We start from the raw sequence: 18,491 nt of genomic DNA, 5'->3' as shown, positions 1-18,491 counted from the left end.
TGTAATTTCAGGGACTAAATGTCTCACAGTTTTATATTTTAGGGACATATCGTCAAATTTTGGATAGTTTGTCACGTTGGTAAACTCTAATTTGTCATATAGGTGTCACGTCAGATTTGTTCGACGTCAATCTCATTTGAAGAATTAAGGGGGTGTCTACCAATAGTTGGGACATGAAAATGAGACCAAAAAAAAGAGAGGAAAATGCCAAAAATGAAATCACGCCTATAATTGAGGGACGAAAAATATATTTTTGTTTGAGAATATTTGTTTGTTTTAAACTCTTGGGCTCTACACAAGGGGCCTATCTAGGCCCATCTCGAGTCAGAGCCCAAGCCATCTTGTCGTAGTATGTATGGGCCAACTATGATACCAATTGCCACGTGCCAAGTTAACGGACTCAATTGCAAAATCGAAAAAAAAGGGGGCCAAATCAAAGATTAAGGAAAATTACAAGTACAATTTTAAATCAACAGGAAATAATGAGATTCGAATCATACAATTTATTCCCAAGCATCTGGGAAATCAATTATTGGATAGAATATTGAAGAATCATATCATATATAAAACAAAAAAAATTCAATTATCGTGTTAATTTATTGAGGAATGATTTCTTAAAAAAATAAAAATCCAATAATAATCAATACAATAGTACTCAAAAAATAAAAAATAATCAATACAATACAGTCGTTTGGTAAGACACATTGCAACTAGATCACAAGCAAATTAATATGATAGCTTTCATAATAATTAATGCACATGGAAGTTGTCTATATATATCACAACTCACATCACTCTTGCATTATTGTGAATATTCAATGGAGACACTCTAGATTTTAATCATGCTATCATGTTTTGTTGAAGTCCCACATCCCTCTGTTAAGGTCCAGGACCCCACGTAACAATCTTTTAGCTTTCCTTTTGAAGTACAAAGTAACACGGGCCTTGGGTTCAGAGTGTGGAAAATATTTCAGGTAGTTTGGATCAAAACTTTTCTCTCACCTCCTTATTCCACTTCTTATCACTAATTTCTTCAAATTACAAAGAGATGTTTGATCCTAAAAAAGACCTCCATCCGTTTGGGTCACCTTGGGCTTTTAGATGTCTGGCTTACAAGGTGAAGGGTACCACGAGGACCTTAACCAGTATAATCAATTTGTTGGGCTTCGAATAATTGATCGAGGCAACAAGTGTGGAGAGTGTTAAAGTCTCACATCGCTTGGTGAATACCAAACAATATTGTTTATAAACATGAAATGGTTAGGGTTAAAATTTTTCTCTCACTTCCTTCTTCTACTTCTCATCCCTCTCAATTCTTCAAATTATAACATATTTGTTTGATATTTTGTAAGGTTGTACATGATTTCACATCATTACCATATATTTTACTTTTCTTATGTAAAGTCATATGGTTATGTATTATTATAAAATGAAAGCTAGCAAGAAACATTAGACATTGGTTCGACTCAATGAAATCTCCATTTAAGGATAAAACTTTTTCTCAACATATAATAATTAAGCATTCCAAACTAAGGATAATATCATCTATATGTCTTGAAACAACGAGACTTATTATCATCAACAATATTTGATCTAGATAGAAAACAAGATTATTCCAATATGAACATCACATATTGAATTATGCATTGATTGAGTCTCCATTGAATCCGCGCTCAAGAAATCCAACACCCTTGAGATGACTCACATCGCTCCACGACTTGATATCCCAATCCCCGTTAGAGAAATGAAGCACATTCACCGACGCATTCAAAAGTTTTCCAGCAACAGCTGCTTTTGTGATGTACAGATAAATCGCCCTCAGCACCCCTCCATGACTAACCACGATCACTCGCTCACCTGTGATGTAAATAGCAAAGTTACATTTGGTTCGCAAGTATTGTGTCCAAAATAACAACCCATATAAGAAAAAAGACGCGAACCCTTGTGCATTGATGCAATTTTCTCAATAGCATCCATTGATCTCTCTTGGAGCTGGTTAAAACTCTCTCCACCTCCCTGTAATTGAAGACAAAAATTGAATTAAATCCAAATCTCATTGAGGCATTGCTTGCCAATTATGAAGAATTATTTGAATTTCAATCAATTAAATCTTACAGGAATTTCAAGATCATCTTGAGTGGAGAAAAAAGCACGATAGGCTTCAGGCTCCTTCTCCTCTCCTTCTTTCCAATACAACCCTTGCAAGCTCCCTACATGTCTCTCCTTGAGCTCTGGCACCACTATAACCTGCCCAAACAAACACATTAATTAATCATTAACAATTTATGAGGGGGCTGATTGCAAGATTTGGAACAAAAGGTGTCAATTTGAGATAAAGATAAAACTATATATACCTTAGGGCAATAACACTTTTTGGCAATCATGTCAGCAGTGTCTTTGGCACGTTTGAGATCAGATGAATAGATAGCAGTCGGTTTCAATTCATTTGCCAATCTCTCAGCTATCTGTAACGTATTCATAATTACAATTAATTACTATGATAATATTAATTAAATCTATTTAATTTGACACCCGAACCACTAGTTGAAGTGGTAATGATGGTATGTATAAATTTTGGTAACTAGGGTTCGAATCCCCTTTCCCCGTTTAAAAAAAAAGATGTGAGATTGGATCTTAACTGCAACAGCCTGCTTTCGTCCCACATCGTTCAAGGGTGATTCAAGTGCTCCCTGTGTGTAGACAAAAACAGTACCATATTATTATTGTTAATAAAATATTGTGAATTATTTCTAATAATTAATATTTGATCAATGAATTATTAGTACCTGAATCCTTCCAATTGAATTCCAAGTGGTTTCTCCATGGCGAACAAGAACAATTTCGGTGGTTCCATAAGGGATGTCATTGATGGCCTCATTCCCATTGACCACCCCATTCACACTAAAATCCAATATTAAACAAAAATATATTTTATGTATAATTAGGTCACAATAAGCATAAATAATTCTGAATTCAATTACAAAAAATACATATACATATACATATACAGTACATACATATAGTCATATCAACACTTTCCCAATGACATCATTAATTTAACTAAAAACTTCCTTTCCCAGTGATGTGTGTGTGTATATATATATATATATAATAAATAATAGTAAATGAAACTTGTTTATAGGGCATACTTTGCTTCACCAGAAGAGAAGATAACAGCAGGAGGAGCCATTTGAGAGAGAGAGAGAGAGAGAGAGAGGAGCTAATAATGTAAGAAGAGAATTGATGAAGCAAGCCTATGACATAACAAATGTATTTATAGAGAGGATGTGGTTGCACTATTTGTTGCCTAACTCCATTAAGGGAACAAAATTATGGCAATTAATTTTGCATATTGTCAATTTTTCATATATAGTAAGAAGAATTTTAATTACCACTTTTAATTTGGATTAATTTATTTGTAATTATAAGAAGTTCACACTTTGACACGTAGTCATTTAATGCCTTAATATAAGACCAAAAAAGTGCTATTAATTTTATATCAACCTAACACTCCATTTAAATAATACTTCCAAAAACTATATACCACAAAAGGAAACATGGACCCTCCAATAATGCCAAAATATCATTAAGTTGATAAGGCAATAAACCAATTGAAACAAATTTTTGCAATCTTCCTAGCTAGTACTATTCCTACCAAACCCTAGCTCATCTTGCTATACCAAATATTTACATTTATGTGAAAACAACAAATGAGATAGCCATGTTGGTGTGAGTGTGAGTGTGAGTGGGTGTTCGAGGCCGGAGAGAGGATTCCAAAGAGTTCTTCATAAGATAGACATTCTTAATTAAGTGTGAATTCAACCTTAAACAGTAGTATTCCAAAACTCTTTTCTTCCCAATACTCACGAACCCTCCCTTGTATCAAATATAGTGTAAAAGAACATAAATAAAGAGGAAATGTTATGGCAACTAACCTTGTCGGACGGCCGGAGATCGTCATGATCGGAAAGTAATCAAATAACAACAAGAGGAATTAAAGGAAGGATAGGAAAGAAGTGACAGTTAACTAATTAACTTACTCAAACTACAAACCCCCACAAGAAAGTGAATCAAGTAAGGTTCTTTATATAGTGGCTAGTGAGTCTTGGTGACAATATTTATCCAAATATTAAATTGAAAAAAATAAATAAATTATATTACACAAAACAGTAGGAACCAATTATTGTGGAATTGATAATTGAAGGAATCATGTAACATGTATCAAACCCATAAGTTTGGAGTAGTCAATTATTGCAATTATTAAATTGGGAAATCAAATATTAGCCAAGAACTTGGGATTGAATTATTGGACAATTGACTTAGGAATCAATTAGTTATAAAATGTATTAGCAAGGCACATGACGTGGGATATCAATAATTGAGAATAATTCACAATTATTGTTGTCTTCTTCCTCCGACCATACAAAGATAGAACAGCTCACCAATCACCAACCCTGCTTGATTGATTTCTTCTTTTGATTTGACAATCTTTCATTGGGTGTGTTGAGATTTTCTATATCTTGATTAGTGAATTATTGTCATAATTTTAATTAAAAGTGGACCTACGTATCATATGTGATGTTTTTACTCATGCGAGTGAATAAGCCAACTAAAATATACAAAGCTTTTCAGGTTGCTTATGTGAGGAAGGTGTTGTACATAGCGGTGCATTAAATTAATATTGTTGGATATGATAACAAAAAAACCAGAACCAATTATCTCCAAGAAATAGGTCTACTCATATAAGCCATTTTAGATGGAGTCACACAACTAAATATCATATTTATTTTGAAAATATTTTACATATATGTGTGTATGTGTGTGTGTATATATATATATATAGATGGATAAAGAGTTTTTTTTGAGGTATTTTGGTTTAATTATAAGAGTGTTTACATTGAGAGATTTGGGGTAAATGGAAGATAGTAGAAGGTACGTAGAATACTAATTTATCTCATGTTTGGATAGATAAAAGACCAGAAAAATTTAAACTTTCAATTTTTCTCTCTCCCTTCTCCTTAAAACCACCGGTCGCCTCATCTTTTAAGTTTGGAAACGAAGAGGCGGTGCTCTCTTCACTGACTCCTTCTCTCCCTCAGTAATGTTTAATACTTCTATTTGGTAGTTTGTTTTAATAATATGGGTACACTAGTTGCATGCCCGCGCTTCGCGCGGTATATATTTTGATTGGAAAATAGAGATGTGTGAAAGTTTTTCGATACTTTGTTAACATAAAGAGCAGTAGAGCTTTAATTGTAGAAAATAGAGATGATTGTGAGATGAAGATAAAATATGTACAATACTTGTTTTTTAATTTGCTAAGAAATTTTTTTTCTAATAGGGTGTAAGAAATTTGATGTTATAGGTCACCAAAGACATGTTTATGAGACAATATTGTATGGTTAGTACAACAATCTCTACAAAGTGACATTTAATATCGAGAAGTACAATGTAGCATAAGTAGTATTTTTGAAATGATATTTTTGAAATAAAATTCTTAATATTTTTAGAATAAGATTTTTGAATTTATATATTTGAAATGTTATGTATGACTGGTAGATTTATGCCTATAATCACTTTGACCTTCAACAACTCATTGAATTCTACCGTGCTTTGCTGTTACCACTTACATGTTCCAATACCAAATGGGCTGAATTTACTTACACATTAGAACAATATAGCATGAGAAAAGCCTCTCATGTTGTGTATGTTGCAATCCAAACAGACTACTAAACCTGACCAAACTCTAAACATGCACAATACATCAACTAAATACTACAAAAACACACAAAATACAGCAAAAACACACTAAATGATAAAAACACACAAAAATTCCCACAAAATGATGGTAATTAATGCCAAAAACACACAAAATGTTTTCAAACTAAATACTACAAATGAATTTCATTAATTGAGTAATATCAAAAGACTCTCATAATTAGCAATACATGACCTTTGAGAAACCAAAATAACATCAAACCACTCCTATGAAACATTAAATTCTCATACAATTCAATATAATTTTAAAATTATTTGAATACTATTAACTGTATGAGTGTGGTTGTGGGTCTTAAAGTGTATGAATGTGGTTGTGGGTATTAAAGTTTTACAATATATTTATGTGTGTGGTTGTGGATCTTAAAGTTTTCTATTTATATTTTAAAATTTTCTTTTGTCTATGTAGGCTTTTTTGTAAAGACGTCCACGTAGCACCATGAATTACGGAGAAGCCTTGTGGATCCTCAGTTATATATATATAGATTGATGGTGAGATTCTTTCTTAAATTTTCGTTTGGGAGATAGCTTGGTTTCAAAAACGGTGTATGATCAAAGATAGCACGTTCTGAATTTCAAGTTTCAAGTTCAAATATCGATAGACATATTTTTGATGGATTTGGATTTGGATTTGGATGTAGATATACTTTCAGATATGTTTAGAGGATTGTTCAAATTGTCATATCTGCTTACTTGAGTTGTTTTTCATTTTTGTTTATTTTATTCGGCATAGTTCGGTGTGCTCAAGTTGTTTTTTTTTAGTCTACCCAGGTATATCCCGGTGTAGTTTGTAATAAGATGTTTTTTCAATGTATTTGAGTTTCTTTTCGAAGTTCTCAGATATAATCCATCTTTATAATAACTCGAGTATCTATTGACAATTAGGTCTGTAACATTCTTTAAAAAAAAACCATGATAGCATAGGTTCAACTGCAAGATTTGTATTCACATGTGTGGCACACGTGTCTCACCTAATGATTCAATAAACTACTATTATGTCAAAGTCCTATTGATCAAATGAAGATAAAACACACATGTTTTTTTAAGAACAAAGATATATATATAAAACACACATGTTATGTTATTTTGTGTGTTCAATGTAGCATTGGTTGTGAAATCATAATTGTGCCACATTATGATCAATTTGCCACATTTCTATTGGATGATTATAGAATAAAAGAAGAGTTGTCTTGTTATGATGGAGACAAGAGAATTAATAATTTCTTCTTACATAACTCTCGGTCCTCTCTCTGCCTGAAAAAAGAACTCCACACCATCATCTAGTTCAATTAAGTTCAAGGGTAAAGACGAGCGAGAAACTGTGGGTTCAAGAATTTATTTTTGTCTTCATGGATCCGAGTACGTTTTCCTCATGTTAATATTCTTAGAATTTTGATCGTAGAGATTATGAAATTTCACGAGTTATGATTTAGTTAAGATATGTATTTCTTGATTGTTTATGTCCACAATCACATAAAGTCTTACACCAACACGTGGCGGTTTATTTGTAGTGTATAGAAACTTCTGATTCTACCGAGCTTAATCTTCCTATTTTTCGTAGTTTATTGTTTAACTTCAAATTGTCAGTTTAATACATAAATTTTAAACTTGAAGAATTCATTTTGTTTCTAGTATTTCTCAAAGCTGTTGAATTTGTTCTTTTATGATTTTTTTAATGCTGGAAACTTTTTTACTGCTTCTATGAATTGATATGACGAAGTTGTTATATATGGCGGTGCATTAAATTAATATTGTTGGATATGATAAAAAAAAAAACCAGAACCAAGTATCTCGACAAAGGCTCTAGCTAGTCACATAAGCTATTTTAGATGTACAACTAGTTATCATATTTATTTTGAAAAATTATATATATATATATCAACAATTTTCCTATGTGAACCAAAAGGTGTGAATAATTTTGTGGATCAAAATTCAATGGTTATAATAAAACATAACATAAGTGAGGGTCACGCATTTATTATGGGACCCACCACATCTATAGTTGAAAAATAAGTCCATAAAATTGGTCCACATAGAAATATATATCTATATATGTGGATTCTCCAGTAAAAAATCTTTATTGGGGTTTATATAAATATATCTATTTTTAAGTCCATAAATCTGACCAAATGATTGAGATTAAGGTTGATTAAGAGTTTATGATATAGGGGTTTAGGGTTTAGTGTTTAGAGTTTAACGTTTGGAGTTTGTGATTTGAAATTTAGGATTTAGAGTTTAGAATTTAGGTTTTAAGATTTTAGGATTTTAAATTTTAGGATTGTTTAATCAAACTCAAATTCAAATATTTTAGAGTTTATGAACCTAAAAATTTAAATACTTAATAAAGAGGTCCTAGGACTCCATATGTGTATTTTGAGGTATTTTGATATAATTATAAAAGACTAAAAAAATCTAAACTTTTCATAGAACTAAGCAATCTCTAGTTCTTTTTTTGGTGCTATTCCTTAAAAATAACAATCCCACGTCTTTCCTAAATCTATTTAGTCCGTCCAATTGATTTTTAAAAGATCCAAATGTTAAACTAAGTACATTTATTTTTAATCGAGAACAATATAATACAAATTTACTCTTTGTACATTTAATATAAACTCATAATGTCAAGTCTGCGCGAACAAAAAATTTCCACAAATAAATTGAGCCAAAACTTAACGCATAACTACATTATTAAACTAAGTACATGTGCTTGGTCAGATGGCCTGCGTGTGGACCTACCATGCACGTGCTTACACGTGGCAGTTCCTTTGTATTTTGATTGTGATGTACTGTGATCCGGTGCGTTTTAGTAGAGCACCAACTAATAGAAATCAAACGGAAAATTTTTTCTTTGCATGGCATTTGTTGGCAGAATTAGCGGAGAAGAAATGAACTTTTGACATGACAAAGGCTTGAGTCAGAACCTGAAAGTGTAGAGACTGGAACATAAATCAATGCCAATAACGCAATGAACTTCCGACTCTGCCCATCTTAATCTGCCGCTGCAAATCGATATCTTCACTGAAGTTACAGATGATCGATGAAAAGTCGAAAAAGCGTATAGATAGCATCTATCAAAGCATATTATAGATTGCTATGAAGGAAATACATATCAGTTCAGCAAATCCGACACTGGTGTCCTTCTAAATGCATTGACCTGAGCCAGTTGTGCTGCCAAACCCTTGTTCTTGTTCGGGAATATGTTGTCCGCTCTCATTCTCTCTTCCATTCCATATGCTGGAGCTTTGGCATTGATATACGCCAGCATTAGAACATTGAACATCACAACCCTAGAGACATACCCAGCTTGCTTAATCCTATGAAACATCGTTTCCGCGCTATGGATATCTCCCCTCTTAGCATATTCATTCATAATGGCCATGTAGGAACAAAACATGGGCTTCATCTGGTTCTGTTGCGTTACTTTCTGCAAGACAGAGTCGGCCTTTTCAACCTCTCCTGCTTCCACATAGAGTTTTACAATTGCATCCCAAGTGAATGGGCCAATACGACATCCACAACTATCAGCCATGCGCTTAATTAGATCCTTCCCCTTGGTCAGCATCTTGTGGTTTGCATAAACATTCAATAATGAAGAATAATGTCTGGAAGAGAGTTTTTTACATGCCTTTGACATCCGCTCAAAAACTGCTTCTGCTTCATCAATTTTATTCAGGCTTCCCCAGGCTCCAATGGCAGCCATGCACTCATCACGGCTGGGATTTGACTCGCAGACCTTCCAAACTCTATCAACTTCATCAATCTTTCCGAGTGCTGCATAAAGAGGAAGTAAAGCCCGGCAAGCCCATCGAATCTCCTTTAAGTTGCCTCCTTCCATCTCTTTCAAAAGAGCCTCGGCTTTTTCTTTGAGACCGCCAGAGATATAGTGCTTAGCCAAGATAGCCTGCATGTGAACATCAGGTTCAATGCCTTGAGCCTTCATCTTCTCCACAATTTGATCCATCCCATCAATATCATTTGATTGGCCTTTACTGTCTATTAGGATTGTGTAAGTGAAGAGAGTAGGCCTGATATTTTCTTTATCCATTAATAATAACACATCGGCTATCTTCTTCTTGTCAACCCTCTTATAAAGTAGGAGTAACTGGTTACAAGTTAACGATGTGATTGGGAAACCTAAGTCCTTCATCTTGTTGAACACCTCCTCTGCTTTCTTCACATTAATGCCACTAACACAGTTAGCCAACAAGGTACGGTAGATCACTTCCCCTCTAAATGATTGTGGAATCTTTGTGACATAGCTCTCTGCCTCCTTGATATCACGCCCCTTGGCTATCAAGTTAAGGCGAGAAGCATAGTCTCTCTCGGTAAACTCCAGAGGCTTATTTGAATCCAACCACTTTGAGAGCTGGAAAATAGGTAATACACAAACATCAGAGTTGCTGGATGAGAGAGACTAAAGCAAATATAGTAGCTATTGCTCAAATAGGAGACGCAAGAACTCTCAATTGGACTTCAAAATAGTATGAGAAACAACGATCAAGAATGTCAGCGAGAGAACAGAAAGCATGAAGATGTGCGATAAGAGGAAACTAATGCACTAACATCCTCATGAACTCGAGGTACTATTGTTGAAAGCAATACAAAAATGAAGCAAATGCAATTCTAGGAAGAACCTACTTATGATGTTGCATAAAACCTATACTGAGATAAATTGGAAAATAGATAAATTCCAATTGATACAGTTTATTATTTTGTATAAATGTGTATAGATGATGACAACTTCAGCTATAAGTATTAAGTAACTATAACTTGAGAAGCCTATTACTCTAAAGTACCTAACTATAAGGGAAAAAGACTCCCTGCCCATAGGCCATCTCGAGAAGAAACTTCTATCTTCAAATTTTCAAAAACCAAGAGCAACATCGACTATCAAACTAGTTTCCACCATGCTTCATCAATGCCATTATGTCTCTCCCTCACAATAATAATCAAGTCACTGTAAATTTATAGAACAGTTACCAAAGTAGACACACAAACACTCTAATGGAATTCTGGTACATGGTGGAAAATCAGACATTGAGACAAATTTCACAAAGCTCAGTTCAAGAAACAAAATTTCTCTTGGATTAGCCCCAATCACTCAAGAGTCATAGAACCATAATCAAGGTAGACAAGAGCATTCTAGTAAACTCTAGTGGAATCCTGGTCTTGGGATCAATTTAACCACTAAAATTTCAAATCCAATGTGTTACAGTCATGCAAGTGATGGAAAACAAATAGTGGAATAGTATGAGTTTGGGCTTCCAGTAATTAAATTGATGAAACAATTTTTTTAAAAGAAGTCACTTTCAAGCATAAATTCACATTGGACTTGGAACCGTTTGTACCCAGCTTATCTCTGGCAAGAACAAGGTCCCAGCCTGGCCAAGTGTTTTTGCTGTGCTGGGGCGAAAAATAAGCCCATGTCCAGGGTTTGGACAAAATTTTGAGCTGGGTCTGCAACTCTAACTGGTATAGGGGTTATCTAATATTAGTCTGGCACTCTGGCTGGCCAGCTACAATTCATCTAAGGGATGTTGCAGAAGTAATGGAGTCAAATTTTTCTTAAAATTATGTAGTATAAAGTAGTGGAGTCAAAAACAGTTGACATTACAGCTGAACTCGCTTAGTTATTCTCTAGAACCAATGATAGAATTTGAACTGCATCAAGATCGTAATTCTATCTTGTACAAGTATGAAGATGGTCCAAGACTCCAGTGCAAAATAAAGCAGTAGCACATCCCACAGCAGCAGTTCATCAATAAAAGACGGGCAACCAACCCATACAAACAGAAATACAAATCTATAAAAGCCATTTAACAGGTAATAAAATGCATGTACTACCTCACGCTTCCTACCACCAACCCACCCTAAGTCTCCATTGCTCTTACCCTATTTTTATTATCAACAAATTTTCCACACAAGAAACACAACCACCAAGAAGTCATTTCCCCAACAAAGTCTTTCATACAAAACAAGGAAGCTTTCCTTTTGATCTTTCCAAGAAGAGATGCAATCATGTTTCAGAGTATATGACGGAAGACTTTACAACAAAATTTAAACAGGATGGAATTAACCACCCATACCATTTGATTGCAAGTGACGATGAAAATAAATAACAATTTAGTGCGAAAACCACTAATATAGACGCCCCTTTCCCCATTTCGCACTCCCTACACAGTAGTAAAAACAAACAAAAACCAATCTCTGAATGGCTGCTTAGCCGATGATGATTTTGACGCAATACTAGTATCAGCAACCTCAGAAAATGTTGATCGACAGGATAAGTTCGTATTCCCACAAGTTTAATCAATGAACTACGGAAAAAGGAGCAAAGTTAACTACCTGTAGAGCCCTTCCATACAATTGACGTTTCCACAGATTGCGAATGGCTAGTGCGATCTCTTCCCGACCCAAATATTTTCCCTCCTCCACCCACTTATCAAGAGCAGTTTGAATAGATAAACCTGGGGCAGCACTGATGGCCTTAAAGAGTTCAAAACCTTCACTTTTCCTTGATGCTATGTTCTCACCCAACTCTGCTTCAGTTTCTGATAATTCCAGTTTATTTTGATTAGGCTCCTCGATATATTCATCGTCAGATAGCTCTGGTTCAGAAATCACTTCACTCTCGTCCTTAGTTGCATCAGCTTGGGAAGAAATAGCACGTCTCCCATACGAGAATTTTGAACAAACATCAACGGTATAATACATTCGACATCCATCAGACTCTACTAGAGAAGACTCAGAAGCGACACCCTTGCCTTCTCCACATGGACCATATCCATATCCCGAAATCATTTCTGATTTAGCATAACAAGCCCGAGAGATTCCTCCGCTCAATCCCCTGTACCTTAAAAAATCACCATTTCGATACACCATCAAAAATCATCTCGACTAACTCAGCAGAACACTCACATTTCCTTCATTCGCAGATTCATCGGAATTTGAAAAAAGAAAAAAAAGCAAAACCCCTCAGAAATTTAAAAAAATACATACATAGATATATAGATAAATAGATTATAAACACCATTAACAGACGGAGACGGAGAGAAATACTTGAGGGGGTTAGAAACTCGACGACGAGCCCACATACTGAATTAAGCGACTCCGGTGGTGGTTCTGATCACAAAACTCTGCTCCTAGAACGCGAAACGAGGAAGTGAATACCCTAAATGCCCAGAAAGAATCGGCCCAACTTTTTAGTCTGTGGACCCACTTTCGGCCCAACTTCCATTGAAAATAATCGGGCCTTACTCAGGATATACGCTTGGGCTGGTCCATTCCGATAAATACTAAAATATTCATTTTTTTTCTAAAGCGAATGAGTGGCGTCCACGTATGAAGCTGACGTGTACCTTATTTCACTTGAATAGGAATATCCAAACACACATGTTCACATTGTTTCAGCTATTTTTGAAATATACCTCTTTAAATCTCACCACCACGAGAACAAACCCTAAAACCAACAATAAAGGCCATGGATTATATGAAGCTCTTCTCAATTTAAGAACGAAATCGCTCTCGCGGGTACGGTACTAGCATCCCATCTCTCGTTTTTTGTTATTCAAATTTTTTTTTTCGTTTTCATTACTAATTTTGAATTTATCGTAGCTTACTTAAATTTGGGTTCCGGAACCCTAGATTCGTTGTTGGCTCTGATTGTGCCGAGAAAGCGTTAGAAATAATTCTTTAACCGTGCTTTTAGTGAATTTTGTTAGGTCTGAGTCAATCTGAAATTCGACTTGATGATTTTTTTTTCTTAAAAACTATTCATCATTGTTGCTCATAATTATTCTAAACTCGAGATTTGCTTCTTGGTCTCTGAGATAAAGAAAGACTCATATGGGAATGATAAGAGTGCGAAATAGAAGCGGCTTGTTTTACCTGCTGCTGAAAGTAGGATGGGGATTTAGAATTATGTAACAGTGATTTTTTGAACGAGGAAGCATTCGTTGTTGGTTTGCTGGTGAGAAAGATTGAAAATGAATTTTGGCTCAGATATTGATTCTGTATTTGTGTACAGAGGTCAGGGAGTAATAGTTACTTCTTTGAAACTGAAGCTCAACTGTAGTCTTAAGCTGTTAATTTGACTTGCTTAATACCGATTATATGTGTGGACTGGGAAAACTAGCTTCGTGCCAGGTTGAGCAGCTTGAAGTGTACAGAAAGTAATAATTACAACTATTTTCAAACTGAAGCTACACTGTGGTCTTAAGCTGTTAATTTGACTTGCCTAATGCCTATTTTATGTGTGCCAGTTTGGAGCAGTTTGGAGTGTAAATGAATTCTTAATTTTAGATTTTTAGCTATGACTAACAGACTAAGGTTCTTTTTTAGTGCTAACCCTAAGGATAATTTTTTTTATTGGCAGTGAAAACCCTAAGGACAAATAAATGTTCTGCTTTATGTCCTGTATGCTGTGCACATTCATTCATGTGCACAAATGCATGTGCATTCATGTGCACATTCATTCATGTGCACAAATGCATGTGCATTTGTGTGTCTCTCCTATGCGGCATTTTACTTCTGTTGATTTTTTTTTTTGTGTGTGTGCTTATGTTGAAATATCTGTGTCATCTGGTTCCAGGGTTATGGATTCAGATATGCAGATGCCACCCCAGGAAAATGCTGACAGGAAAACTGCATTCCATAAGCCTTTAAGTGATGCAGCTAATAGGAAGTATCGTCGGCATTCTCCAGTTGGTGGATCATCGTCATCTGATGGTTGGTTCTTAAATTAGCCCATGAATCACTGGCTCCCCCCCCCCCCCTTTTGGCTGTGATAATTCATACTGGCACCAATAGTCTCTGATATTCCGGGTTTTTGCTTTGGTGATAGTAGTCTCTTTTGTGTTCATCTAGTTGAGTTTGCTTGCGCTGACAAGAAGTTGCTAAAGAATGATGTATTTATCATTTTATCTTCTGATCTGCCATTCCTAGGCAGGAGATGTTAGGTAAATAGCTTTTGCAACTATGCTGTGAAGTTGATTGTAAATCTCGATAACATTCTATGATCAGGATTCAGGACAGCATTTTAGTCATTTGAAATTGTCGTTTGATTTTTCAATTTCTAAAAATTGATGTAAAATTAAGTAATACTGTTCTTTTGGATTTGGAAAGTATGCCCAGATTGCTGTTTTTTGAGAGTGTAAGTGTGGATAATGTGAAAGGACTGAAAGCACAGTTGGGGTGTCCTTGCTGCTGTTTGTATCCGGCTTGCTGCTGAAAAGTTGGGAGGTTTATCTGGTCAGTCATTAATTAATATTCGTATGAGAAGAATTGCTAAAGTTTAAGAAATTATTCCCTTTTTGTGGCTGACGGTGCATCCTTCCCTGAAAAGCCTGTTGGTTGGTTGAACTGGTTTTTGCTTCCATTTTTTGTTTTTTCGTGATCGGTACTTAACTACTTATTTGTGGGGTGAATATATACAGGGAGTCCCAAGCATGGCCGTAAAGGCAGTCCATCAGCTTTAAGTAAAGATCCTGCAAAAGTCTCAATGAATCGTCCAAGAATCAAGGATGATATGAGAGAGTTAGACAAGGATTCTGGTCGACACCCTTATGGCGGAGCTGCTGATTCACATAGACACTCTGATCGTCATTCCTCCAGGAGTTCCCTTGGTTACTCTAAGCATGATGACAATATCAGACATGACAAGCATGCCGATGATGGAGAAAAATATAACTACAGGTTAACTTCTCATGCTGGTCGAGCATCTAGAGGCAGTACTCGTTTTGATCATACAAGACAAGATAGTGAGTATGTCAGGTCAAGAGACTCTGGGGACAGATATCATCGTGATAGATATGATAGTTCAGGGAATATATACAAGGAGAAAGATCCGTCTCATGAAAAGCAAAAGTACAAAGGCAAGGATTCATCAGCTAATAGAGCTTCATCTGGTAGGAGACATTGTAGCTCAAATTCAGAGAAGGAGAGGGACCAGCATAGGCGAGATGGTCGAGATGAGACAAGAGATTACTACAGGAGATCTGGGGACTACAAGAGTGATCGTACACTCTCCTATGAAGAATCCCAGGAGCATGGAATTGAAAGGGATCGCTTTAAGGAAGGTCGAAAGGAAACAGGAAGTCAAAGTCTTGTCAAGGAGGAAAGGAAGATACATGATGATCGAGAAGCTAATAGGGACAGGGATGGGCATGGTAGAGCAGCAGGAGAGAAGGGTGAGAATATGCTTACATTTGCAACTGAAAATCAAGAATCGTCTGCAAAAAAGCCAAAGCTATTTAGCCCAGATAAGGCGACTGATTATGATAAAGATGGTAGTCTCTCATCTATGTTTCTTCATTTTTAATCTTTCATTTTATGTTACTGTCACTACGTTTGATGGATATTTATCAGATTATGATTTTTTTTACCGTTCCAATAGCTACAGCTACTGAAAAGGAGTCTTCAAGCTCAAAGCAAGCACGTGAGATGGATGGTGAAACACAAGGATGGGCTCTGGCAAATGTCGCAGAGGCAGCTACTGATCTAGATTCTGCAAAGTCTGCTGCGATGAGAGCTGCTGAATTAGGTACATAACATCTCCATATAAATTCCACATGGCTGGTTGATGTTTAAGATGGGTGCCTTGGGCATCTTAAGCTACAGATGCCTATAATAGTTTTCTTTCTTATTGTGTGGTTCTCTTTTAGCATGAGCTTTGTGCTTGAGCATGTTGATTGGTTTAAGTAAAACGATATGCTTCTATTTTCTGGACAACAAGTGGCTTTGCTGCGTATTAATTGACTGTTATTTGATCATTTGGCTTGCACTAGAAATGGACAGTCGAATAAGACTGAAGGTTAAAAGATTGATGTTTTATGTTAAATATTTGGGTTAGAAGTTAAATTGGGTGGAAATTATATTGACGAGATGATATCCTTTATTATGATACTGTCTGGGGATAAAAAAATTCCTTTGCCAGGGGAAAGCTGGCTAGTCTAATTTATTTGCATACTGTGTATGCGTTGAACCTCTTTTGAAGCTGTATGGTGGCTGGATTAATGTGTATTGGTTGCCCTTATAAGGCACTAGGCTTGGTACCTTTTTCTGCTTGTCTTGGATTTATGTAACATAGTAGAGAGGATATTTGCATTTCTCTGTCAATCCACTGCTTTTGTAGTGCATTCGGAACCCTTTCTTTACAGGCTTCTCAGCGTAAAAATAAATTTTCTTCTTGTACAATGGTACAGATGACTAGAATTAGGATTAACGATATGGCAGCTGTACTGTTATTGAGTGGATAAATGTTTAGTCATTATGGATGCACTCTATGTTGATGATAGTTCCATGAGAGGTTTAATTTACCATGTACTGTGTAAACAGTAGTTCTATTGAAAATAAAGTCTGTCTGAAGATGCCCGAGAAAATGTTGTACTCGAAGCTCAGACAAATAATTGATACTGATTGAATGAAATCCTGATAATATCTCACCTCCATGATATTGTTCTCGATTTAAATATTTTTTGGATAATACAGTTAACAGGAACCTTGTCGGGTTGGGTGTTTTGTCTACTGACCAAAAGAAGAAGCTACTCTGGGGTTCGAAAAAGAACACAAATGTGGAAGAGGTATTTTGGATGAGTTCATAATTACTTCCTCGGTGCTACTATAGTTTTGCTCTGGTTCCTTCTATGGAATTGATTATTTGTCCTTTTGGCATTTTCAGCAGTCTACCCATCCCTGGGATGCTCCGCTGTTTGGAGATCGTGAAAGACAGGAAAAATTCAATAAACTCATGGTAAATACTGTTCTCTTGGCCTTTTAAGTTCTGTTTCATATTTGTGTGGTTCGTATTGCTCTGTGCCGTCACAAGGTAACCAAACTTCACTGAATGTTCCCATACAATTCTTTCTCCTCTCAACTTTTATAAACCTACTAACACAGTTTTAGAGTCTGAGGTTGCCTTGGTACCTATGGCCAATTGTAGGGTGTGAAGGGCGATGTCAAAGTGGAGCACAAGCCCGACAACCAAGAGGTTGGTGGCCTCCTCCAAGCCGAAAAGCAAAAGGAACTCCAGCTGGATTTGGAGAAGCAATATACTGCTGGACTTCGAAGAAGAGATGGCCGAACTGTCGGCTTAGGCCTTTAAGCGTCTGTACTTGTTCCTTCTGTAATGCCATAAAGATATTTCATCACATTTTGCTGCACTATTCGCAAGAGCAATGCTTCTTGCTCTTTTATGCCTACTTAATATCAAAACTAGCTTTGTTACTGGATATATCAGGTTTTTGCAACAAAAAAAAAATATGGGTCTTCTTGTGTGTTCTATGACTGCCTTAATCTCATGGCCCCATCATGATTATTGTCTTTGCTTTGGCTCTATTGCCTTTTATATAATCTCTATAACCCTAGTAATTGGAAAATTTTGATTTATTATCTTATTGACTGCAACTGATTATATATTTAATGCCTACTCATATGAATTGGGATCTCTTTTTCTTATGATAGTGGATATGGTAGGGATTGATGGATGCAGATCTTGCAATTTAGTGATGAAGAAAGTGCCTGAAAGCATATGGATCAAACCAGAACATTGGCCAGTACTACTACTTTCTAACCCACTCACTTTCAAGGATAATTTATTGTACTTTCCAATAACCAAATCATGTAATAAAATGAGTATTTACTGCTGATCTCGAATAAGATAATATGAGAATGATTGAAAGTGGGTGTTAAATCCTTTCCAACATATAAAATAATATCAACAA

General features: G+C 35.6%; 3 protein-coding genes across 13 annotated transcripts; 1 reads left to right on the top strand and 2 right to left on the bottom strand.

Annotated features, from left to right (window-relative positions):
- Nucleotides 1-1,456: 1,456 nt before the first annotated feature.
- On the bottom strand, nucleotides 1,457-4,062 carry LOC120013819 (metal-independent phosphoserine phosphatase). 2 transcript variants are annotated; one of them, XM_038865763.1, is made up of 7 exons: nucleotides 3,936-4,062; nucleotides 2,787-2,901; nucleotides 2,640-2,690; nucleotides 2,355-2,465; nucleotides 2,116-2,247; nucleotides 1,941-2,016; nucleotides 1,457-1,857 (listed from the first exon to the last, which is right to left on the bottom strand). In XM_038865763.1, the coding sequence occupies exons 1-7, from the start codon at nucleotides 3,959-3,961 to the stop codon at nucleotides 1,640-1,642; spliced, it is 729 nt and encodes a 242-aa protein (XP_038721691.1). In that variant the 5' UTR covers nucleotides 3,962-4,062; the 3' UTR covers nucleotides 1,457-1,639. The 2 variants fall into 2 exon arrangements, with proteins under 2 accessions (XP_038721691.1, XP_038721690.1); XM_038865762.1 differs by lacking the exon at nucleotides 3,936-4,062 and adding an exon at nucleotides 3,150-3,212.
- A 4,323-nt stretch (nucleotides 4,063-8,385) lies between these two features.
- LOC120012318 (pentatricopeptide repeat-containing protein At1g80270, mitochondrial-like) lies at nucleotides 8,386-12,904 on the bottom strand. 2 transcript variants are annotated; one of them, XM_038863680.1, is made up of 3 exons: nucleotides 12,832-12,904; nucleotides 12,118-12,619; nucleotides 8,386-10,138 (listed from the first exon to the last, which is right to left on the bottom strand). In XM_038863680.1, the coding sequence occupies exons 1-3, from the start codon at nucleotides 12,864-12,866 to the stop codon at nucleotides 8,882-8,884; spliced, it is 1,794 nt and encodes a 597-aa protein (XP_038719608.1). In that variant the 5' UTR covers nucleotides 12,867-12,904; the 3' UTR covers nucleotides 8,386-8,881. The 2 variants fall into 2 exon arrangements, with proteins under 2 accessions (XP_038719608.1, XP_038719607.1); XM_038863679.1 differs by having other exon boundaries at nucleotides 12,118-12,695; nucleotides 12,832-12,899.
- A 284-nt stretch (nucleotides 12,905-13,188) lies between these two features.
- On the top strand, nucleotides 13,189-18,090 carry LOC120013053 (arginine/serine-rich coiled-coil protein 2-like). Of its 9 annotated transcripts, none has more exons than XM_038864677.1 (7): nucleotides 13,189-13,302; nucleotides 14,363-14,499; nucleotides 15,207-16,058; nucleotides 16,166-16,312; nucleotides 17,260-17,351; nucleotides 17,450-17,521; nucleotides 17,674-18,063. In XM_038864677.1, the coding sequence occupies exons 2-7, from the start codon at nucleotides 14,367-14,369 to the stop codon at nucleotides 18,052-18,054; spliced, it is 1,677 nt and encodes a 558-aa protein (XP_038720605.1). In that variant the 5' UTR covers nucleotides 13,189-13,302; nucleotides 14,363-14,366; the 3' UTR covers nucleotides 18,055-18,063. The 9 variants fall into 9 exon arrangements, with proteins under 9 accessions (XP_038720605.1, XP_038720611.1, XP_038720606.1 ...); XM_038864683.1 differs by lacking the exon at nucleotides 14,363-14,499 and adding an exon at nucleotides 14,896-15,021 and having other exon boundaries at nucleotides 13,193-13,302; XM_038864678.1 differs by having other exon boundaries at nucleotides 13,193-13,302; nucleotides 14,377-14,499.
- Nucleotides 18,091-18,491: the final 401 nt, after the last annotated feature.

This window comes from Tripterygium wilfordii, chromosome 13, assembly GCF_013401445.1.
Source record: "Tripterygium wilfordii isolate XIE 37 chromosome 13, ASM1340144v1, whole genome shotgun sequence".
NCBI classification, from domain to species: Eukaryota; Viridiplantae; Streptophyta; class Magnoliopsida; order Celastrales; family Celastraceae; genus Tripterygium; species Tripterygium wilfordii.
This window is presented reverse-complemented; position numbering and strand designations above follow the sequence as displayed.